Source organism: Anomaloglossus baeobatrachus, chromosome 3 (assembly GCF_048569485.1).
Source record: "Anomaloglossus baeobatrachus isolate aAnoBae1 chromosome 3, aAnoBae1.hap1, whole genome shotgun sequence".
Classification (NCBI taxonomy): Eukaryota; Metazoa; Chordata; class Amphibia; order Anura; family Aromobatidae; genus Anomaloglossus; species Anomaloglossus baeobatrachus.
In genome coordinates, this window is record NC_134355.1 from 462708609 (window position 1) to 462733194 (window position 24586).

The 24586-nt window shown below is 48.9% G+C and overlaps 1 protein-coding gene across 4 annotated transcripts in view; it reads right to left on the bottom strand.

Moving 5' to 3' along the window:
- The window catches only part of ACAP2 (ArfGAP with coiled-coil, ankyrin repeat and PH domains 2), a 186691-nt gene extending 162553 nt beyond the window's left edge, over positions 1 to 24138 (bottom strand). For 2 of the 4 annotated variants that reach the window (XM_075340520.1, XM_075340519.1), the window contains exon 1: positions 23925 to 24138. In XM_075340520.1, coding sequence (XP_075196635.1) covers positions 23925 to 23977 — 53 coding nt within the window. In that variant the 5' untranslated portion in view covers positions 23978 to 24138. The remainder of the gene's footprint in view (positions 1 to 23924) is intronic. The other 2 variants (XM_075340523.1, XM_075340521.1) reach the window with 1 other exon arrangement.
- Between the last annotated feature and the right edge of the window lie 448 nt (positions 24139 to 24586).

Below are 24586 nucleotides of genomic sequence, written 5' to 3' on the forward strand. Positions count from 1 at the left end.
TTGTAATTCTCTAGAATGGGGGTCTCCAACCCCAGCCTCGTGGACAATGTGGGGAGTTGGTCACGTTTGCCGCAGGACTGTAGAGTCTGAGTCGTGGAGTCGGAGTTCATTTTGGTGGAGTCGGAATAAAATGGACCGACTCCTAAAATATATAATTGGGGACAGTAGTTCAACGCAGAATGTGCTGAATATTTTTCATAGGAATTTGGAAACGTTATATAAATGGCTGTTCTATTCCTGATCTAAGGCTGCATTCACACACAGCGTTTTTGCTGCGTTTTTTGAGGATACATTTTTCAGCTGCAAAAGCAGGATCAGCTTTTTAAAAAAAAACGCATCACATGGAAGGTTTTTGAGCTCATAGATAATATTTTCAATAGCAAAAGCAGATTAGAAAAACGCCACAAACTGATATGCTCATTCTCTGTGAGGATCCGTTTTTTGAGCCCAAAACCGGATCCTCACAAAACAATGCTTCAAACATAAGTACAATTAAAATGATGAATGAGAGTAATGAACATCTAGAAGAAAATTTAGGATTTAGTATGTGTGAGATGGAGCCACAGTGCTGTTCATGTAACTGAGGAACAGACAGATACAACAGAAGAACAGCAAAATGATACTTTAGGATTACATGATCTTGTTGAAGCTGCTTCAAAACACTTTCATATTCATCACATGCGCTGTGTTGTGCACATGCTGCAGCTGGCAATAACAGATAAGGGGGCTTTACACGCTGCGACATTGCTAGTGATGTCGCTAGCGTTCGCACCCGCCCCCGTCGTTTGTGCGTCATGGACAAATCGCTGCCCGTGGCGGACAAAATTGCTAGTGCCCGTCACACATACTTACCTTCACTGTGGACGGCGAACTGCCTCTTTTCTAAGGGGGTGGTTCGTGCGGCGTCACAGCAACGTCACACGGCAGGCGTCCAATAAAAACGGAGGAGCGAAGAGCGGACGCATGAAAGTCACGCCCATCTCGTTGCCGGAGGACACGGGTACGGCGTTGTTCGTCGTTCCTGGGGTGTCACACGTAGCGATGTGTGCTGCCTCAGGAACAACGAACAACCCGAGTTCAAAATCAGCAACGATATTTGGGAAATGGACAATGAGTCAACGATTTGGTGAGTATTTTGCATTGTTAGCGGTTGCTCGTACATGTCACAGGTAACGACGTCGCTAACTAGGCCGGATGTGCGTCACGAATTCCGTGACCCCAACAACATCTCGTTAGCGATGTTGTTGCGTATAAAGCGGCCTATAGTCTGCAAGCGGGACATGCTGGAAATCTGAATGGAAAAGTGAGGAAATTGGTTATTGCTGCCAGAACCCCTAAAATTAATTTCCATCTTTAAGAGACATGCTGGAAAAGGGGCAATTGACGATCAAGCCACTCGGTGGGGCAGCACTTATTTAATGATTGAGCAATTGCTTGAACTCTAACCGTTTCTTATAGATATGGCGAACCCTCAGGTAACCCTAAATGAAGGTCAATGGACACAGGTGGCTGAATTGAAGGAATTGCTTAATCACCCACTTACCGTGACTAAACAATTAAAAGCTGAGGATTTAACTCCTGGCATTTTCATAAGGGAGTGGAAGAACTTGCTATTTTGCCTGTTCCAAAGAGGAGGTTTAATCGCAGATGGCATTTCTGCTTCAATGAAACGGATAGACACACAGCTATTGGAAAATAATATTCTTCTGGCAGCTGTTTATGTGGACCCAAGTCCTTGTATACTGCTTGATGATCAACAGCTTATTAAAGGAAAAGAAGCTCTGACTGAGATAGCAGGAATGCCAGGCGCAAGAGGACTTGGGGCCTGACAGTGCTACTGCTGCCATATCTTCATCCTCATCAGATGAGGAGTTTAACTTTGATAAGTATTTGGATGACATGGAACAGGCAAAGCATTGCCGCAAGGAAAAAGATTTCACTCCGTCTCCTTTAGCAGCAGATTGACCATATTTCAGCAAAATTTTTCACTTGCTCTCAAATAGAAAAATTCCACCGTTCATCAAAACTGACTGTGCATGAGGCAATTCCATTATACCTGGAAATTGTTATAGATGTTGCCCATGTGGTTACGGCTTTGCCTCCAACCCAAGTTACTGTAGAGAGGTTGTGCTCTAGCCTTAACATTATTAGGTCAGATTTGAGGTCATCTATGAAGGGGGATCTGATGGAGGCAATTTAATTTCTTAGAACAAATACATAGACTGCACAAATGTTATTTAGTATATTTTTGTTAAACTCTTTTTTGCCACTTACATAGTTTATTACATAGTGAGAGAGATCGAGATACATATATATATAATAATCAGTCTTTCATCCGTTTCGTTTTTGTTTTGGTTTGTTTTTTTTAAAGGATGAATATTTTAAGAGACACAGACTTACATCAAGTGGAAACCAATTTCTCATAGAATATAATGGGGAAAAGCTATGTAAATAAAAATGCATCTATTTAAATACTATTTTTACAGTACAAGCGGATATGTCAAGTAGACCACAAAAAAGTGGTGTGAGGCAGACATCACGGAGCGGTCTTACTTCCTGATACTGTCCTGACCAGATCAGACAGCCACAAAAATGTATTAGATCTTCTGATCCATGGCTCCGTCTTCCTTTTGCACATACAGTATCACAAGAAAGCAGGGCAAGAACACAAACAAGCCTTAGATTTGCTTTTCAAAGAGCAACACAGATTTTCCTGAAATTTTTTTGTAAGGCATTGTTTACACATGTCGTTTTTGCAGCATTTTAGCATGGTTTTTGCCTTGGTTTTATGCAAATCCATGCTAATAAAACCGTACCTTCACAGTCCCAATCACACCCACCCACACTAAAAACACTTGCCGTTTTTTTTTTCCTGACTGTTTTGTCAACCGCCTTGGTTTTTGCTCATTTTTTATAGAATGAGCTATGTGCACTCGTGGCTTTTGTTTTTCCTTGCTTATTTTAAATCATTAACAGCAAGGAAAAAGCATCTCAGCAAAGTCTATGTGAATCGTGACTTGCTGTGCCCACGCTGCTTTTTTCCTTGCAGATTTTGTTGCAGAAAAAAAAAGAAGCAGCATGTCAATTGTTTGTGTTTATTTCCCACGTTTTTATAATCCCTGCAATGTTTTATCACTACAGCGGTTATATCCCGGCACTTTGCCTCACACACCATGCATACAGCATGGTCTGTGAGGCTCTCCGTAGCTCAGTAACCCGGGGTTGTTGTGGTGACGACCCAGGGTTACCATGGCAGTGAGAGTACCTATGATCGCATTACAGGGACCTGAGCACCAGGGAGAGGTAAGTGATTCCCTGCCTCCTGAATGCTGCGATCACAGTAATCACAGAATTTAGGGGGTTAAATTGCTGGGAGCAGTGAGAGCTAAGCCCTGGCTATAACATCAACCAGAGACCCGGCAGTGATCGCAGGGGTACAGCCCCTGAACCCCCTGCGATCGCCATGACTAAAAAGAAAGCACAAAAGGCAGGAAAAAAATTATATAATAAAAAAAAAAAAAAAGCACAAAATAAAAAAATGCACCTTTTTCTGCTGCGTTTTTCCTGCGAAAACATTATTTTTTATGTGCAGAAAAGAAGCACACAAAAAAGCAGCGTGAGCACATAGCCAAACATTATCTGTCAGGTTTTTACTTCCCTTACAGAGAAAGACAATGTAGGCAGCAAGCTCAAAAGTGAAGACCTAAACATCTTCTGAAAGTAGGAAGTGTAACCGATGGTCAGTAGATGACTACACACTATGCAAACCTTGTCAGAGCCAACATTATACAGTATATTCAAGACTTAAAGGGAACCTCTCACCAGATTTGTCCCCTATAAGCTGCGGCCACCACCTGTGAGCCCTTATTATATACAGTATTCTGGAATGCTGTATATAAGAGCCCAGGCCGCTCTGTATAACGTAAAAAACACCTTTATAACACTCCCCTAGGCGGCGGTCGGTTCTGATGGGTGTCGCTGCTCTTGGTCTGGCGCCTCCTCCATCTTGAGTGATCGCCATCCTCCTGCCCAGCACCATGAGCATGGAGAGTCTGGCGCCATTCACAGAGAGGTCTCCATTGCGCTCCTGCACATGCACACTTTGATCTGCCCGGCTGAGGGCAGATCACAGCACAGTAATGCACATGCAGGCCGGTCTTTGACCTTTTCTCGCACCTGTACATCACAGTACTTTGCGCTGCCCTCAGCCGGGCAGATAAAAGTGCACATGTGCAGGAGCGCTATGGAGAACGCTGTGTAAATGACGCAGGAAGTGTCATCCACACGGGGCTGGGCAGAAGGACGGCGGTCACCCATCAGACCGGACCAACCCCTAGGTGATTATTATAAAAGTGTTTTTTACGTTCTACAGCGCGGCCTGGGCTCTTATGTATTCTGAAATGCAGTATATAAGGGCTCACTGGTGGTGGCCGCAGCTCACAAGGGAAACACCTGGTGACAGGTTCCCTTACAAAAGGGACGGTCAGCACACAATGACTGTTCAAACCAAGCACTGGTACTCAATGCTTCGTTGATGTGGACAAACATTTAAGTGCAGCTTCAACACCTACTTCCCGAGCACTTATATTTGGTTTGAACCATCATTCTGTCCTGCCTGACTACCTTTACAGGGCATCTGCTGGCAGGCTCTTCCACTATAATCTGAGAGCTGCATAATGTAGGGGCATAGAGCTTGATTCCAGGGATGTGTGACTTAAGGTCCAGTCACACTAAACAAATTACCAGCGATCCCAACAACGATAGGGATCGCTGGTAAGTTGCTAGGAGGTTGCTGGTGAGCTGTCACACTGCGACGCTCCAGCGATCCCACCAGCAACCTGACCTGGCAGGGATCGCTGGAGCGTGGCTACACGAGTTGCTGGTGAGCTCACCAGCAACCAGTGACCAGCCCCCAGCGCCGCGTGGAAGATGCTGCGCTTAGTAACTAAGGTAAATATCGGGTAACCAACCCGATATTTACCTTGGTTACCAGCTCACGCAGCTACACGTGCAGGGAGCAGCGCACACTGAGCGCTGGCTCCCTGCTCTCCTAGTACAGCACACATCGGGTTAATTACCCGATGTGTGCTGCAGCTAAATGTGCACAGAGCAGGGAGCAGTGCACACCGCTTAGCGCTGGCTCCTTGCTTTCCTAGCTACAGCACACATCGGGTTAATTACCCGATGTGTGCTGCAGCTAAATGTGCACAGAGCAGGGAGCAGTGCACACTGCTTAGCGCTGGCTCCTTGCTCTCCTAGTTACAGCACACATCGGGTTAATTAACCCGATGTGTCCTGCAGCTACATGTGCACAGAGCAGGAGCCGGCACTGACAGTGAGAGCTGCGGCGGCTGGTAACAAAGGTAAATTTCGGGTAACCCAGGACAGGGCTTCTTGGTTACCCGATGTTTACTGTGGTTACCAGCCTCCGCAGAAGCCGGCTCCTGCTGCCTGCACATTTAGTTGTTGCTGTCTCGCTGTCACACACAGCGATCTGTGCTTCACAGCGGGACAGCAACAACTAAAAAATGGCCCAGGACATTCAGCAACAACCAACGACCTCACAGCAGGGGCCAGGTTGTTGCTGGATGTTACACACAGCAACATCGCTAGCAACATCGCTGCTACGTCACAAAAGTTGTTCGTTAGCAGCGATGTTGCTAGCGATGTTGCTTAGTGTGACGGGGCCTTTACTAGACTTTGTGCTGCTGTTTCAATACAATCAGTTTTTTATCAGCAGGGGATTATAACTACAGCCCTTGATGTCTCATGCCAGGCAATCCAGTTAATCCGTGTAACATCAACCCAACCACTGATTGGCAGCTTGTTGACAATGTACAGCGTACACAAGCTGATGCCAATCAGGGGGTGTTTGAGGGGTTATGCAGAGCTTAGCTTCATGCAGCAGGTGGGCTCAGGATGACCTGCGTCCGCGATGTTTCTTCCTCTGCTCATCCTGAGCCTCCTGCTGCATGAATCATGATTCTGACCCGCAGACAGTGCCTTTCATTAGTTGTAGGTAGATGCTGGGGGCACGTCTGACTGCACACAATCAGACGCCACGATGGCCGGTGGGCGGGGAAAGCAGTGCATATGTATGAGCAATGATGTGCGGCCCAGGGAGACTGCAGGAGCAGCGTACAGCCGCGCGGGAGCAGTTTACAGCTGAAGCGGAGCCTCAGCAAGTATGAAGCGCTCGCTTCATTCATATTTTTTTTATTTTAATTTCTCGAGTACCACATCTGGATCAAACAACTGGTATCCTGGACACAGCACCCGGGCAACTTTGAAACCGTGTGGATCCGGGCTTTTACAGTTAGGTCCGCCCGTCACTAAAAAGCACCAACAGAACACATACGGTATATGATTCCCAGATGTATGACAAAACAATCACTGATCTCGGGGAGACCAGCCAGAAAAAACACTGCCGGCAGCCAGCAAAGGCGCTCAACGCAGTGAAATCCTAGGTGCATTGCCCCCTGGGAAGTATGCAAATCAAAAAAGGTCCGTGGAGCCTCTGTTAGGAGTCTTGACACAAAAAATATACAGATATCCCTCTGGGAATGACCTAGCCAAGGAGTGGCTCTTTTTAGGAGACCACCATATTAAGTGGCCCTTTTCGTCAATATCCAGTTCTTGACGAGTTTATAGATATGACAAGGGAAATACCAAGGCCAGGTATCCATCCGCAGACAGCTGTTTCGGGGTATTGCCACTCAGTGTGGAGTAGGATTCTGGCCAGGTGGGAGCAATGCCTAGTAGACCAGACACTCCTTGGCTAGGTCCTTCCCAGTGGGATATCTGGCTATGTTCCGTGTCGAGACTCCTCACAGAGGCTCCACGGACCTTTTTGATTTTTATTCACAGATGTATGAATGTGGCTGCTCAGTGACATATTGTGCCAGTATTTTAATGCTGCGAATTTGCTGTAAAATAGTCGTCAAATCGCAGACAAGTCACATGCACATTGCCGTCACATAGGAACGCATGGCAAATAGCTCACACACACAACTTGCAACTAACGACAGAAAATCCAGCACATTAGGAAAAATTTGTGAATGTCACAGAAGATCGCAGCATGATACCATAGAAAATGCATTGATGCGACCAAGCGATCTTAATGTCAATCCACACACGTGGCTGTTAGTGGAGTAAGATTATGTCAAAGTGAAAAACACAAATCAATTTACATGTCTGTGTCCTTAACTCTGTAGAATAGTCACATACAAAATGAGAAAATTATTTTCCTAAAGTAGAGAAAAAGCACAGGGCAGCTTATGACTTGTGTGAACGCTGACCTTCCACCTAACTGACAACTGATGGGTGAAGAGCCCCAGTACACACACCAGTCTCATGACGCAGTCCAGGGCGGACCCCCGCTGAGATATATACAGTCTTATTTCCTTCCTTTTCTAGATAAGAAGAGTTTCCCTCTTTCCTTCTCAGTGCATTAATACAAAGATGCGTAAAAGTAAACAATGCAGCAGAGCTGATGATGTTGTTTGACACCCGCAATGCAGACATGATAAGTTGTGCCAAGAGTGAAATGATAACTCAGCTCTGCTACATAGGACAGTCTGACCTGCACTACACATATATCATCAAAAGGGGTATTCTGAAGTGTTAATTGTGAGGCTTATTCCACAGTTATGCCAGAAAAATATGATTGACTGAAGGGCCAAAGACTGTGACCTGCTGATCCCGTTAAGGAAGTGTCAGAGGCCCCTTTAGCCTTTCTCCTGCAGACCACCATCTGCTGTGCAAGTAATGGAGACACAAGTCCACTTAAGTGAGCCATGGGAGAACAGGGAACAGGAGTGTCTCATTCCGGAGATCAGTAGGGACCCGAGGGATGTAACCCCTACAGATGTAAAAATGCTTTCCTATCAAGTATGACCGTGATGATGGCCATATACATCCAAAGGTTGTGGGTTAAACCCATAGAGTTTGCTGATTTTTATGGGGATGCCCCGACTTCCCCTTATGGCACCTGTCAGGGAGAAGATGCATCGAGTGCAGAGAATTTTACCAAGACTGGTTCTATAGTTTTCAGCCATGAGAAGAATCAAACAGGAGATAAGCTGGTCACACACATTAGATGTTTACTAGGTGAACCAGCTACCACTAAGGCTATGTGCGCACGTGTGCGTAATTCATGCAGTTACGCTGCGCTTTGTAGCGCAGCGTAACTGCATGCGTCCTGCGTCCCCTGCATAATCTATGGAGATTGTGCAGGGGCCGTGCGCACGTGGCGTCTTAGAGCGCAGCGCTTCGGCTGCTGCCTGAAGCGCGCGTTCTAAGAAGTGACATGTCACTTCTTCCATGCGCTTTGCCGGCAGCTCCTGCTCTGTCTATGGCAGGAGCTGCAGGCAGAGCGCACGTTCTCTGCCGGCACCATGCGCTTCAGAACGGAGCTTTTCAGCTGCGCTCTGAAGCGCACCTTTTAGGTGCGGTGCAGAGCGCACACGTGCACACATAGCCTAACACTGGCCATACACAAAAACCCTAGTACATGCACTTATCTCCCGCCTGGATTATTGCAACCTCCTGCTCTATGGCCTCCCTTCTAACAATCTCGCACCCCTACAATCTATTCTAAACTATGCTGCCCGGCTAATCCACCTGTCTCCCCACTACTCCCTGACCTCTCCGCCAATCCCTTCACTGGCTTCCCATTGCCCAACGACTCTAGTTCAAAACACTAACTAACCATGACCTACAAGGCCATCCACAACCTGTCTCCTCCCTACATCTCTGACCTAGTCTCCCGCTACTTACCTGCAAATAACCTTCGATCCTCACAAGATCTCCTTCTCTACTCCCCTCTCATCTCCTCTTCCCACCATCCCATCCAAGATTTCTCCCGTGCCTCCCCCATACTATCGAACACTCTGCCACAACAGATCAGACTCTCACCTATCTTGACAACCTTCAAAAGGAACCTGAAGACCCACCTCTTCCGACAAGCCTACAACCTGCCGTCACCCTCAGTCTGATACAGCGCCGCACAATCAAATCTACCCTAACCTACTGTATCCTCACCCATCCCTTGTAGACTGAGTCCTCGCGGGCAGGGACCTCTATCCTCCCGTACCTGTCTGTGTCTTGTATTGTTTATGATTATTGTACTTGTCCCTATTCTGTACACCCCTTTCACATGTAAAGCGCCATGGAATTGATGGTGTAATAATAATAATAATAATAATAAATAATAATAATACTATTAGGAAGAAGAAATGGAGCTTACAAGGCTGTTAATGTAAAAATATCCAAGTTTTTATTATACAAAATTCATATTATATTAAAATAGTTTCGATCAGTATAGAAAAAGTACATATACGGTGCTACATAGAGAAAAAGGTGAATTACCACACATAAGTGGGAGAGCAAAGGTGATAACACCCCAAATAGACATAAAGGGGCAAAGGGTCATAAATAAATATAGATGGCTGGCTAGTGACTATGTCACCTCTGTCTTAGTAACAACCATAATTCTATATAGCCCAATCAGCATAGATCCATAAGGCAGGACAGAGATTTGCCAAATATCAGGCTAATCATGACAAAAGTCACAGAATGACTAACAAATATGGCGCCCTCACCCTGGCTGGACACATGAAGTAGTGTAGCCAAATCGGCATAAGTCCGTTTTATGCCGCATAGGGATCGCCAGTACAAAGCCAGTCACATAGAGAAGACCCTAAGAACCCATAACTTACACATGGTTAAGAAGAGGGGCGAACACCAGAGCGTCCCAGGACAGTGCCACGAGCCTTCCTACGCGCGTTTCGCACGGTTTACATCTGCTGGCTTCATCAGGGAAGGTGTACGGCAATTGCCGCTCAAGGACCTTATAACGGAAGTCGCTAGACTTCATTGGGCAGCCCATGACCTGGAAAATGTGTCCCAGCCAATCGGATCCCCGCCGCCGCGCACGCGCATCGCGCGCCCAACATCACACGCCCCTCAGCCGTCCAATGGGAGAGGGAGCCCGGAGCAAAAGGACACATGCTCCAAGGCCACCCCCATCCACAAAGGACTGCCAAGGGGCGGGCAAGGAAGGCGAGCGGCGCGCGCGGCTCACGGAGATCAGAGGGCGGGACACAGCTCCCAGCTAGAGTCCGTCAATCAGCCATCAGGTTGCCATGGCGGCGCGCACGCCAAAGCACGGCGAGAGTCCGCACCACGTCCCCGGCAATCCAGTGAGGGGGGACGCGGCGGACCCCCGGGCCCAGGGGTCCGCAGCATCCGCCCCCACCAAAAGGGACGCCGGGCAGGCAGCGGGGACAACAAGCCGCGCGATGGGAGCGCGCACAGCAACCAGAGGGCGGGACAGGCTAATAGCTGGAAATGAAAAATGTGAACAATACCCCCCCCCCCCCCCCCCCACCCCCACCCCCCCCCACCCCCCCCCCCCCCCCCCCCCCCCCCCCCCCCCCCCCCCCCCCCCCCCCCCCCCCCCCACCCCCCACCCCCCCCCCCCCCCCCCCCCCCCCCCCCCCCCCCCCCCCCCCCCCCCCCCCCCCCCCCCCCCCCACCCCCCCCCCCCCCCCCCCCACCCCCCCCCACCCCCCCCCCCCCCCCCCCCCCCCCCCCCCCCCCCCACCCCCCCCCCCCCCCCCCCCCCCCCCCCCCCCCCCCCCCCCCCCCCCCCCCCCCCCCCCCCCCCCCCCCCCCCCCCCCCCCCCCCCCCCCCCCCCCCCCCCCCCCCCCCCCCCACCCCCCCCCCCCCCCCCCCCCCCCCCCCCCCCCCCCCCCCCCCCCCCCCACCCACCCCCCCCCCTTTGGTGTAACCGTGTCCAAAATGGTAATCCATTTCAGTTCACGTTGGGCCAAAAGTCTTTTGACATTTCCCCCCCTAATCCCACAATGAATCACGTCGATACCCCTGACCATAAAGGATCTAGGGTTGCATCCATGGACCAATTTAAAGTGGCGCGGTATAGTTTTTAATTCTGCCACGTTGGTCGCTGTGGTTGCCGCCCGAATGTCCCTCACATGCTCCCTTACTCTTACTCTTAATTCCCTTGACGTCATACCTATATAGATCATATTACAATCACATGTTGCATAATAGATGACGTTGATGGTAGTACAGGAGATATGTTCTCTTATAGGAAAATTTCTTCTCCCATCACTAGTATGGAAAGAAGAGCAGCGGGAGACATTCGGGCAGGAAACACAGCGACCACAAGGGAAGCAACCTTTAATAGGTCCAGACGACCCAAAAGAAATACTGGTCACTGGTGGTATGTAATGACTTTTGACCAAGTAGTCCTTAAGGTTTTTACATCGCCTGGCAGTCATCAAAGGTACAGGGGGTAGACGTGACTTCAAAGGATGAGGTTCAAAAACAGAGGGTATGGGAACCGCACTCTGAAACAAGCTTATCAGAGAGCAAGATCGGTGTCTAGGGATGATCTGCTTCACGGGAGGAGAGCTGAAACTAGGCCTGTGGAAAATATAAGGTTCATCTCAACATTTAATGTTAAATGGCAGGAGATGAGAGAAATTTTGACTAAATTTTGGCCGATCCTTCAATCTGATCCCACTTTGAAGTCACGTCTACCCCCTGTACCTTTGATGACTGCCAGGCGATGTAAAAACCTTAAGGACTACTTGGTCAAAAGTCATTACATACCACCAGTGACCAGTATTTCTTTTGGTTCGTCTGGACCTATTAAAGGTTGCTTCCCTTGTGGTCGCTGTGTTTCCTGCCCGAATGTCTCCCGCTGCTCTTCTTTCCATACTAGTGATGGGAGAAGAAATTTTCCTATAAGAGAACATATCTCCTGTACTACCATCAACGTCATCTATTATGCAACATGTGATTGTAATATGATCTATATAGGTATGACGTCAAGTGAATTAAGAGTAAGAGTAAGGGAGCATGTGAGGGACATTCGGGCGGCAACCACAGCGACCAACGTGGCAGAATTAAAAACTATACCGCGCCACTTTAAATTGGTCCATGGATGCAACCCTAGATCCTTTATGGTCAGGGGTATCGACGTGATTCATTGTGGGATTAGGGGGGGAAATGTCAAAAGACTTTTGGCCCAACGTGAACTGAAATGGATTACCATTTTGGACACGGTTACACCAAAGGGCCTTAATGAGGCTCTAAACTTCGCCCCGTTTCTATGAGTGGCTCTTATCATGTACTGCACCATTCTTTCTTCTTTTTTAATTTAGGATTTTTTTTCTAATTTAGGATTTTTTAATTATTTTTTATTCTTTTTTGGCCCTATTCTTAATTTTCAGTGTTCCTAATTTAATTCTTTTGCCTTCATAGGACCTTGTCTAGTTATTATCCATTGTGGTTGACATGTTGGACTTGGACCAGACATCGATTTTTTTGGAGAAATTGTTTGCACATGATTCCGTTATGATATGGACGTACTGCCACTTTAAGAAGACCTCTTCATAATAATTCTCCTGCCCTCTGGTTTTATGTAATATGTTTGATGCCATTGTTATCGCATTCCTGTGGTCTTATCTATAGGATGGCAAGGATACTTATGTATTGTTCACATTTTTCATTTCCAGCTATTAGCCTGTCCCGCCCTCTGGTTGCTGTGCGCGCTCCCATCGCGCGGCTTGTTGTCCCCGCTGCCTGCCCGGCGTCCCTTTTGGTGGGGGCGGATGCTGCGGACCCCTGGGCCCGGGGGTCCGCCGCGTCCCCTCTCACTGGATTGCCGGGGACGTGGTGCGGACTCTCGCCGTGCTTTGGCGTGCGCGCCGCCATGGCAACCTGATGGCTGATTGACGGACTCTAGCTGGGAGCTGTGTCCCGCCCTCTGATCTCCGTGACCCGCGCGCGCGCCGCTCGCCTTCCTTGCCCGCCCCTTGGCAGTCCTTTGTGGATGGGGGTGGCCTTGGAGCATGTGTCCTTTTGCTCCGGGCTCCCTCTCCCATTGGACGGCTGAGGGGCGTGTGATGTTGGGCGCGCGATGCGCGTGCGCGGCGGCGGGGATCCGATTGGCTGGGACACATTTTCCAGGTCATGGGCTACCCAATGAAGTCTAGCGACTTCCGTTATAAGGTCCTTGAGCGGCAATTGCCGTACACCTTCCCTGATGAAGCCAGCAGATGTAAACCGTGCGAAACGCGCGTAGGAAGGCTCGTGGCACTGTCCTGGACGCTCTGGTGTTCGCCCCTCTTCTTAACCATGTGTAAGTTATGGGTTCTTAGGGTCTTCTCTATGTGACTGGCTTTGTACTGGCGATCCCTATCCGGCATAAAACGGACTTATGCCGATTTGGCTACACTACTTCATGTGTCCAGCCAGGGTGAGGGCGCCATATTTGTTAGTCATTCTGTGACTTTTGTCATGATTAGCCTGATATTTGGCAAATCTCTGTCCTGCCTTATGGATCTATGCTGATTGGGCTATATAGAATTATGGTTGTTACTAAGACAGAGGTGCCATAGTCACTAGCCAGCCATCTATATTTATTTATGACCCTTTGCCCCTTTATGTCTATTTGGGGTGTTATCACCTTTGCTCTCCCACTTATGTGTGGTAATTCACCTTTTTCTCTATGTAACACCGTATATGTACTTTTTCTATACTGATCGAAACTATTTTAATATAATATGAATTTTGTATAATAAAAACTTGGATATTTTTACATTAACAGCCTTGTAAGCTCCATTTCTTCTTCCTAATATTATGTGCCATATGGAGTGGCGTTGATTTTTGATGCGAGATGTGCTTTGGTTCAATGTTCTTGTGTCTCATAATAATAATACTACTACACATACAAATGAGTGTCCGGCCGTCCCAACTCCCCCATACACACAAACATTGAGGGAAAGCTACTGCCAGATGCCTCTAAAAAGAGGATGTACGGTATCTAATAGTAGTAGAACAAAAGGGCTGGGTGTTAAAATTCAAAGTGTCTGATGCTTCTCTAAACCCATCATCTATGGAGGGAGAGTCAGAGACCCCAATACACATAGTGATTGACAGCTAACTCTGAATTCACATTCATACAAGGACTGACCACCAGCACAAAACATTTATCATTCAACAGTTGTTTAATGGCCTCTAGTAACATAGCAAGTCTGCAGTAAGCGATGCACACTCTATAAAATATCACTCCCTGTACATAGGAGGGCAGTGCTCCGCAGTGCTGGCTCTGAGGCTGTGTGTCCACTGGAGAATGTAGCCGCGGATTTTTCTGCATCAAAATCCGCAGCTTTCCCGCAAAATCCGCACCTTTTCAAAGGTGCGGATTTACCGCAGAATTGCCGCGAATTTGATGCGGATTTTGGTGCAGATTTTTTTTTTTCCCAATTTTAAAGCCAAAATCCGGATGAAAATCCGCAACAATAATTGACATGTTGCGGATTTTTCCGAACGAAAATCCGCACGCTTTCCGCTGCGGAAAAAATCTGCAGCGTGGACACAGCATTTCCAAAATGCCATAGAAATGGCTGGGGAGTAACTGTGCTGCAGATTTTCGGGAAATCCGCGGCTTTTCCGCGAGAAATCCGCGGCAAAATCCGCGCATTTTCCGCAGCGTGGGCACATAGCCTGATTATTCATCTTTCTTGGACCTGCATAGATAAATTTGGAGGGTTGATCCTACGCATAGATTTCCTTTAACCCCTTAGTGACGGAGCTAATTTTCACCTTAATGACCAGACCAAATTTTGCAATTCTGACCCGTGTCACTTCATGAGGTTATAACTCTGGAACGCTTCAACGGATCCCGGTGATTCTGAGATTGTTTTTTCGTCACATATTGGACTTCATGTTAGTACCAAATTTAGGACAATATTTTTTGCGTTTATTGAAGAAAAAAATTGAATATGGCAAAAGTTTTGAAAATTTAGCAATTTACAACTTTTGAATTTTTATACCGTTAAGGGTACTTTCACACTTGCGTTATTTTCCTTCCGTTACAATCCGCCCTTTTGGGAAACAGCGGAATCCGTTAACGGATTCCGCTGTTTCCCATAGACTTGTATGGGTGACGGATTGTACCAAAAGGAGCTGCGTTGCTTCCGCTGGGCGACGCTCCGTTGCTTCCGCCCAGCGGGAGCAACGCAAGCATGTAACGTTATTTTGAGCAGCGGAATCCTCTGGATTTCACTGCGCATGCTCTTTTTTTTTTTTTTTTTTTTTTTTTTTTTTAAATCAAACTTTATTTTGGCTCGCGGTGGCCCGAACGTTCAGCTGAGCGCCCGGCTGCCGGCAAGCGACAGCGCTCAGCTGAATGACCGGCCACCAGCATGCCCGGCCGCCGGCAAGTCACAGCGCTCAGCTGAGCGCCCCGCCCGCCGGCATGCCCGGGCGCCGGCAAGTGACAGCGATCAGCTGATCACCCGGCGGCCGGCTGCAGGGAGCGATCAGCTGATCACCCGGCGGCCGGCTGCAGGGAGCGATCAGCTGATCACCCGGCGGCCGGCTGCAGGGAGCGATCAGCTGATCACCCGGCGGCCGGCTGCAGGGAGCGATCAGCTGATCACCCGGCGGCCGGCTGCAGGGAGCGATCAGCTGATCACCCGGCGGCCGGCTGCAGGGAGCGATCAGCTGATCACCCGGCGGCCGGCTGCAGGGAGCGATCAGCTGATCACCCGGCGGCCAGGAGCGATCAGCTGATCACCCGGCGGCCGGCTACAGGGAGCGATCAGCTGATCACCCGGCGGCCGGCTGCAGGGAGCGATCAGCTGATCACCCGGCGGCCGGCTGCAGGGAGCGATCAGCTGATCACCCGGCGGCCAGGAGCGATCAGCTGATCACCCGGCGGCCGGCTACAGGGAGCGATCAGCTGATCACCCGGCGGCCGGCTGCAGGGAGCGATCAGCTGATCACCCGGCGGCCGGGAGCGATCAGCTGATCACCCGGCGGCCGGGAGCGATCAGCTGATCACCCGGCAGCCGGCTGCAGGGAGCGATCAGCTGATCACCCGGCGGCCGGCTACTGGGAGCAATCAGCTGATCACCCAGCGGCCGGCTGCAGGGAACGATCAGCTGATCGTTCACTATAGTCTGCCGCTGGTAAAACCGGGAAAAAAAAAAAAAAAAAATCAAAACGAATTGCGTTGTTTTGCAGCATCCGTTGCATCCGTTGTGTCACTATATGCAACACATCCGTTGCATCCGTTACACAACGCAATGCAACGGATACCGTTCAACGCAAGTGTGAAAGTAGCCTAAACCAGAGATTTCTGTGACACAAAATAGTTAATAAATAACATTTCCACATGTCTACTTTACATCAGCACAATTTTGGAAACAAAATTTTTTTTGTTAGGAAGTTAGAGGGGTTCAAAGTTTATCAGCGATTTCTCATTTTTACATCAAAATTTACAAAACCATTTTTTTAGGGACCACATCACATTTGAAGTGACTTCAATAGGCCTAGATGACAAAAAATACCCAAAAGTGACACCATTCTAAAAACTGCACCCCCCAAAGTACTCAAAACCACATTCAAGAAGCTTATTAACCCTTCAGGTGCTTCACATGAACAAAAGCAATGTGGAATGAAAAAAAGCAAAAATTAAATGTTACCTAAAAATGTTGCTCTAACCCAAATTTATTCACTTTTAGAAGACCTAACACAACAAAATGGACCCCAAAACTTGTTCCCCACTTTCTTATGAGTGCGCCGATACCCCACATGTGGTCAGAAACCTCTGTTTGGACAAATGGGAGGGCTCGGAACAGAAGGAGCAATATTTGAATTTTGGAAAGCAAATTTGGCTGAAATAGATTGCGGGCACCATGTTGCATTTACATGTCCGCTAAGGTACCTAAACAGCAGAAACCCCTCACAAGTGACCCCATTTTGGAAACTAGACCCCTCAAGGCTTCTATCTAGGGGTATAGTGAGCACTTTAGATCCACAGGTACTTCACAGATTTTGTTAACGTTACGTTGTCATATTGAAAATTTTAATAATTTTCTCAAAAATGTTGCTTTAGCATCAATTTTCTCACTTTTTCAAGAGGTAATTCCAAAAATTTGACCTCAAGGTTTGTTAACCACTTTTTTATGAGCGCGGTGATACCTCACATGTGGTCTGAAACCTTTGTTTGGACAAATGGGAGGGCTTGGAACGAAAGGAGCAATATTTGAATTTTGGAAAGGAAATTTGGCTGAAAACGATTGCGGGCACCATGTCACATTTGGAGGACCCCTAAGGTACCTAAACAGCAGAAACCCCGCACAAGTGACCCCATTTTGGAAACTAGGCCCCTCAAGGAATTTATCTAGATGTTTGGTGAGTACCCTGAACCCCCAGGTGCTTCACAGAATTTTATAACGTTGAGCCATGAAAAAAAAAAAAAAAAAATTTTACCACAAAATTGTTATTTCAACCAGGTAGCTTTTTTTTTTACAAGAGTAAAAGGAAAAAATTCAGCATAACATTTATTGTGCAATTTCTCCTGAGTTTGGCGATACCTTATATGTGGTGGAAATCAACTGTTTGGGCGCATGGCAGGGCTCGGAAGGGAAGGAGTGCAATTTGACTGCAAAATTGGCTGGAATCAGTAGCGGACGCCAGGTTGCATTTGGAGAGCCCCTGAGGTGCCTAAACAGTGGAGGTCCCCCACAAGTGACTCCATTCTGGAAACAAGACACCTCAAGGCTTTTATCTAGGTGTATAGTGAGCAGTATGAATCCACGAATACTTCACAGAATTTGATAAGCTTAGGTTGCCATATTGAAAATTTTCATTTTTTTCACAAAAATGTTGCTTCAGCATCAAATTTCTCACTTTTTCAAGAGACAACAACAAACCGTGGACCCAACAGGTTGTTATCCAATGTCTTATGAGCACAGGGATACCCCACATGTGGCCAAAAACCTCTGTTTGGATAAATGGGAGGGCTTGGAATGGAAGCAGCACCATTTGAATTCTGGAAAAGTTGAAATAAATTGCGGGCACCATGTCACATTTGCAGGGCCCCTTGGGTACCTATACATTAGAAACCCCCACAAGTGACCCCATTTTGGAAACTGGATTTTATTCAGGAGTATAATAAGCATTTTGAATCCACAGGTACTTCACAAAAATGTTGCTGTAGCAACCAATGTCTCACTTTTAGGCTATGTGGCCATGAGCCAGCGACACGGCGTCTAGTACACAGTGTAAGCCTCCTGCAGAGATGCGAGTGTTGTCCACGGGAGAACGCAGCTGCCCATGCCCACGATTTGGGTTCAGGCCGCTGTGGAGCTCTATGCTACCTGCAGAGAACACTCATCTCCGCAGCATAAATTGACATGCTGAGGCTCGGGAAGCTGCGCCACAGGTCAGTTTATGTGGCGGAGAAAAGAAGCACATTGGGCAAGCACATTGGGCATGGGATTTCTAAAAATCCTTCCACTGTGCTTCTACTGCACAATGCAGCGTTATGGACACAGGGAAAACACTCTGCGCCCAAAACGCTGCAAATCCCGATTGTGGGCGCACAGCCTAAAATGCTACAATGGATGAATGGATACATGTCAAACATATATAACGTCCCACCCCCTGCATATTCTAAGCTGGCGCCCTTTAGTGCCTTTCATGTGGCACTAAAGGGTGCCTAGCCTTGTATTTAGCCCCCCAAAAAAATAATAATTAAAATAAACGACGTGGGGTCCCCCCCATTTTTGATAGCCAGCTAGGGTAAAGCAGACAGCTGTAGCCTGCAAACCACAGCTGACAGCTTCACCTTGGCTGGTGATCAATTTGGAGGGCTCCCCAGGCGTTTTTTAAAAAAAAAAAAAAAAAAAAAAAAAAAAAACGTGGGGTCCCCCCCAAATTAGATCACCAGCCAAGGTGAAGCGGACAGCTGGGGTCTGGTATTCTCAGGGTGGGAAGAGCCATGGTTATTGGACTCTTCCAGCCTAAAAATAGCAGGCCGCAGCCGCCCCAGAAGTGGCACATCCATTAGATGCGCCAATCCTGGCGCTTCGCCCCAGCTCATCCCCGCGCCCTGGTGCGGTGGCAGACGGGGTAATATATGGGGTTGATACCAGCTGTAATGTCACCTGGCATCAAACCCTGGGGTTAGTGATGTCACGGCATCTAAACAGATACCCGACATCACTAACCCAGTCAAGTAATAGACAAAAAAAAAAAGACAAAAAAAAAAATTTATTTGAAAAAAAAACTCCCCGAAACATTCCTCTTTCCCCAATTTATTGAAAATAAAGAAATTACGGTCGCTGTAATCCGCTGTAATCCGTGAGGTCCCACGCCGACTCTGGATCTTCTAGAATATGGGGGGCACGTTCAGAGAACGTATCCCCCATTTTCTGGAAGAGCAAGCTCTCCATGAGCAGTGTGGGTGCAGTAATCTGAGAATACTGCACTCACACTGCCCCGGTCCAACTTAGGGCAGAGTGACCTGCAGTAACCTCATTCCAGAATATGAGGGGCACGCTCACAGAACGTACCCTCCATTTTCTGGAACAGCAGTCTCTCCATGTGAGGACCACACTCCTCACATGGAGAGACTGCTGATTACTGCACTCACTCTCCCCCGGTCCACAGTGGAGCAGCCTGTGCATCAGCGACGTCAGCGTCCCTGCAAGACTGACGTCGCTGATGCACAGGCTGCTCCACTGTGGACCGGGGGAGGAATCCAGCTGACAGCCGCTGTCTGCGCATTGCGCCGTCAGCATTCAAGAAGGAGGCGGCGTGATCGCGGGACGGATCACCAGACAGGTAACGTATGACCGGGGGCTGGGGGGGGGTGATGGGGGGGTGACCTAGTGGGACCTGGGGGGACCTGGGGACACCTTTCTGCCGCATGTGACGTGTCACATGCGGCAGAAAGAGCAGAATGAATGCGGGGGAGGGGGGTGGCTCTGGAGACCCGGAGGGGGCTCCGGTGACCAGAGGGCTCCGGTGGACCGGAGGAGGGGTCAGGGGGAGGACATTTCCCTCCGATCTGAAATGTTTGATCATTTCAGATCGGAGGGAAATGAATGCAGAGCCGGCGGCGGCAGTTTTCAGCGCGCGTCGGCGCCATCTTGCACGCTCCGGAGGGGGGCTCTGAAGAACTGGAGGGGGCTCCAGGGACCAAAGAGCTCCGGTGTACCGGAGGAGAGGTCAGGAGGGGGACATTTCCCTCCGATCTGAAATGTTTGATCATTTCAGATCGGAGGGAAATGAATGCAGAGCCGGAGGCGGCGTGAGTTTTCAGCGCGCGTCGGCGCCATCTTGGATTTTCCGGGGGGGGGGGGGGGGTTGGATGGATTTCTCCGGTACCGGGGGCTTTGGGGGCACTAAGGGCTCACATTTATTTCTCATCTGACATGTTTGATCACGTCAGATGAGAAATAAATAGATTTTACCAGCCATTTTTTTTTTTTTTTATGTTGTCGCCGGTATACGGTGTATACCGGCGATCGCATTAACGGGGTGCATAAAAAACACCCCGATTCATAATCTGGGGGGGTCTCAGCTACCCCCGGTAGCTGAAACCCCCGAGATTTTTCGTCACTGGGGGGCGCTACAGGGTTTTTCCTGGCATGACGTCTCAAGACGTCGGAACAGAATAAGTACCCTGTTTTTCCGACGTCTTGAGACGTTAGGCCGTCGCTATGGGGTTAAAGTACCACTCAAGCTTTTGTTGTTTTTTTTTTTTTTTTTAATTTCACCACTAGAGTAGTGCTGAAATCTAAAGGCCACGTCTCACTAAGCAACATCGCTGCTGAGGCACGACTTTTGTGACGTAACAGCGATGTTGCTAGCGATGTTGCTGTGTGTGACATCCAGCAACAACCTGGCCCCTGCTGTGAGGTCGCTGGTTGTTGCTGAATGTCCTGGACCATTTTTAGTTGTTGCTCTCCCGCTGTGAAGCACAGATCGCTGTGTGTGACAGCGAGACAGCAACAACTAAATGTGCAGGCAGCAGGAGCCGACTTCTGCGGAGGCTGGTAACCAATGTAAATATCGGGTAACCAAGAAGCCCTTTCCTTGGTTACCCGATATTTACCTTTGTTACCAGCGTCCACCTCTCTGCTGCCTGCACACATTGCCAGACTATACATCGGGTAATTAACCCGATGCGTACTCTGGCTAGGAGTGCAGGGAGCCAGCGCTAAGCGGTGTGCGCTGGTAACCAAGGTAAATATCAGATTGGTTACCCGATATTTACCAAGCGCAGCATCGCTTCCACACGTCGCTGCTGGCTGGGGGCTGGTCACTGGTGAGATCTGCCTGTGTGACAGCTCACCAGCAACCCGTGTAGCGACGCTCCAGCGATCCCTGCCAGGTCAGGTTGCTGGTGGGATCGCTGGAGCGTCGCTTAGTGTGACGGTACCTTAAGTCCCCTGAGCCCCGTCTCAAACTCACCTGCCTCCGTCTTCATTTGTTTCCACCATCGCTCCTGTCGGTCTCTGGAATTTTGTGACCCATGTTTCATGGAGCGAGCCGGAGTTTGCAACTCAATACAAGTCTATGAGAGCATAGACGTAAATACTGACTTGCATTGAAAGCAGACACATAAATTCTGACTTCCGGCCAGTCAGAAATTTTGATTCAAGTAACAAGTATAATCCAAGTCAATTGGAAAAAAAGTATTTTTCTGCTAGACTCCCCTTTCCCCAGAGATCTGCGGGGGGCAGGAAAAAATCACTGAGATGGATGGAAACAGAATAAGGAAGATGTCTGGATGCATCTCTGACTCCCAGGATGCTGCTGGGAACAATGTTGTCAGAGTATTACACCACTGTTACGGACTAACAATAAATTATACAAAACTGAAGATAAAATACATTTTACAGGAAAAAAAAATCGTCGGACGCATTCTTTACTGTATAACAAATTGTATATAAGACAAAATTTAAAAAAAAAAACAAAAAAAAAAAACACTTCCTTTACTCCTTAGGGTATGTGCCCTCATCAGGACCCGCCGCATCCAGCATCCATCCAGGACGCGGTGGGTGCTGACCTGTAGGGCCGTGACTCACCTGCTCGTATCACGGTCCAGGCTCGGGCAGTTGCGGTCTCTCGCTGTGTTGTCCCTGCAGAGAACAGTCGCGTCTCTGCAGCAAAGAATGGACATGCTGCAGCTCGGGAAGCCGCACCACAGGTCAGTTTACATTGTGGGCCGTAAACACACAATAGGCATGGGCTTTCTAAAAATCCCATCCACTGTGCTTGTACTGTACAACGCAGCGTTTTGGAGGCAGATGAAACATGCTGCTGTGAGCCCTGACCGTGGGCAGGCAGCCTAAGGTTATGCTCAGTGTTTCACGCAGCTGAATTCCTGCATGAATCCCGCACCTCCGCTCAAGTGCGTTTTTGTTGCATTTTTATGCATGTTTTTATGTCTATAAAGTTAGAATCTGGAAATTGAGCATTACTTTGCTTTGGTCAACTTCCTGTTTGTTCTGCTTCAGTTTCATCAAACTTTATTGAGATCAAGACAAATGAGTCAAAAAAAGGTAGCAAATATGCAAGAAAAAAAACAAGTGAGCGAAGGTGCGAGATTCAGCTGTGTGAAGCCTGAACAAACACTGATTGTGTGCACATACCCTAAGCCAGTGTTCCCCAACTCCAGTCCTCAGGGGCTACCTATAGTGCATGTTTTCAGGATTTCCTTAGAATTGCAGCGCTGGTAGAATCATCCGTGCAGGGTATTAAATTTTCAGCTGTGCAATACTAAGAAATCCTGAAAACATGCACTGTTGGTGGACTGGAGTCAGGGAACACTGTTCTAAGGCAATAAACCCTGCCTATATGCCTCTAATCTAAAACTATCCCTCCTCGACCAGCTAACCTTACACTGAATGCAGGTAACAGCGGTTTTAGTAGTGAAAGGACATTATGTAACCCTGAAAAGGACTTTTACTTTAATGATGCATCAACGGTATACAATAACTACAATAGCAATATAACCCTGCCTATATGCCTGGTCTACTCAAAACTCTCCCTGAACTGCCCATCATCGCGCCCCCAGTCTCATATAAGACTCAATGACGTGCGGCCGGCCAACCACAATAATGCCAGTAGCCAATATGGCTACATTACAGTGTATGGCAGGCAATCTCTGCATGTTGATTGGCTAATAAATGTGCAACATGCGGCATGGTGACTCGAGCATGGCACCCGAGATTCTCGGCTGAGTAACGAATGTACCCGAACACCCCGATGTTCGATCGAATACCGAGCACGCTCGCTCATCACTAGTATAGGCACCATAATACAACCTTTGGAAGAACAGCTGAACAATATCACATTGTTCCTGGTAAAATGAGGAATTCCACAATTCTTCCATTAGGTAAGGTTCGGGCTTGCATCGTTGTACCTAGAAGTACCCGGTGTGCCAGGTAAGTGGGCGCTCACTTGATACCACATACAATATGCTATGTATGGGGCAAAAATGTCCAAATCCAGAGCTCAGCAGAGGGTCCTCCGGCATTACTGATTGCGGACACTTCCAGGACGTGGGGTGTGTGATAGTTGTACCACGTCGGTGATTCCCGCAGAGCTATGGTGGGCTTCCATCTGTGCTGTCCTTACATCAGCATATTGGAAGCAGATGGGATGTGATCAATAGTGACACAAACTTCTAGCAATGTATGAGGCGAGCCCCACAGCCGCCATCCCCGGGCTCGGCCACCACTAGCCCTCATTGTCCTATACACTGGCCACAATCCACACAACTATGAAGCCCGAATCCCAGGAGCAGACAGTGGCCTTTATAGGGTAAAAAGACGAGTGTTGTGGCCAGCTGCCCGTACACTGCAGCTCCAGCCCAGCAGGACACTTCCCCATAGCACGGTGCTAAGAAGAGCCCATACCGCTCCTCTCACTCCGGCGACCTGTGCCCCTGTAGTACCACAAGTCGCAGCCTGCACATTAGGGCTCCTGCACACGGACGCGGCTCCGTTCAGGCTACTTTCCCCCAGTTTCAGAGTTCTGTCCACCAGTAATACTCGGACAGCAGGGAGCTCCACGTTACCTAAACCGGGGCGAGTCCTTCAGGCACTCCTCGAAATCCACCGTCACCTTCATGTTCCCGGCCTGAAGCTCTATGGGCTGCGTGTGGTAAGGAGGCTCCGGGGCCGCGATCAGGGAGCAGAGCCGGACAGGAAGCGGGACTGGAGGCCGCTAGGTGGCGCTGCTGCACACGTCCCCGATCCCCACCATCCACACTGCTGCTCCCCGCTGTCAGCACCGGCCCGCACTGTGAGTGACACCCGCGTCAGCCAATGGCCGGCAGGCTCCGAGTGTAGCAGAGGGCGCGCCTGGTGACTGAGCACAACAGGGAAGAGGGATGAGTCACCCTGGAGGGAAGGGAGGGACAGGGCAGGAGGTCCGGGGAGGCACAGGAGGCCCGGTGAGGTACTGGGCAGGATGCAGCCCGGATTATACTAGTGTGGTACCTGGGAATGTAGTGAGAGGAGAATGTCCTGAGGGCGGACTGTGACCCCCAATTAGTAATATCCTGACTGCTGGCTCTGACCTACCCAGTGATGGCCCAGTGCGAATGTGGATCCCTACTACTAGTGTCCTAAATCCGGGCTGTGACCTCCTACTAGTAATGTCCTGAGTGCGAGATATAACTTCTTACTAGTAATGTTGTAACGGGGTGCCAGGGGTGCCTCGAGGCTTGTAGTCGTG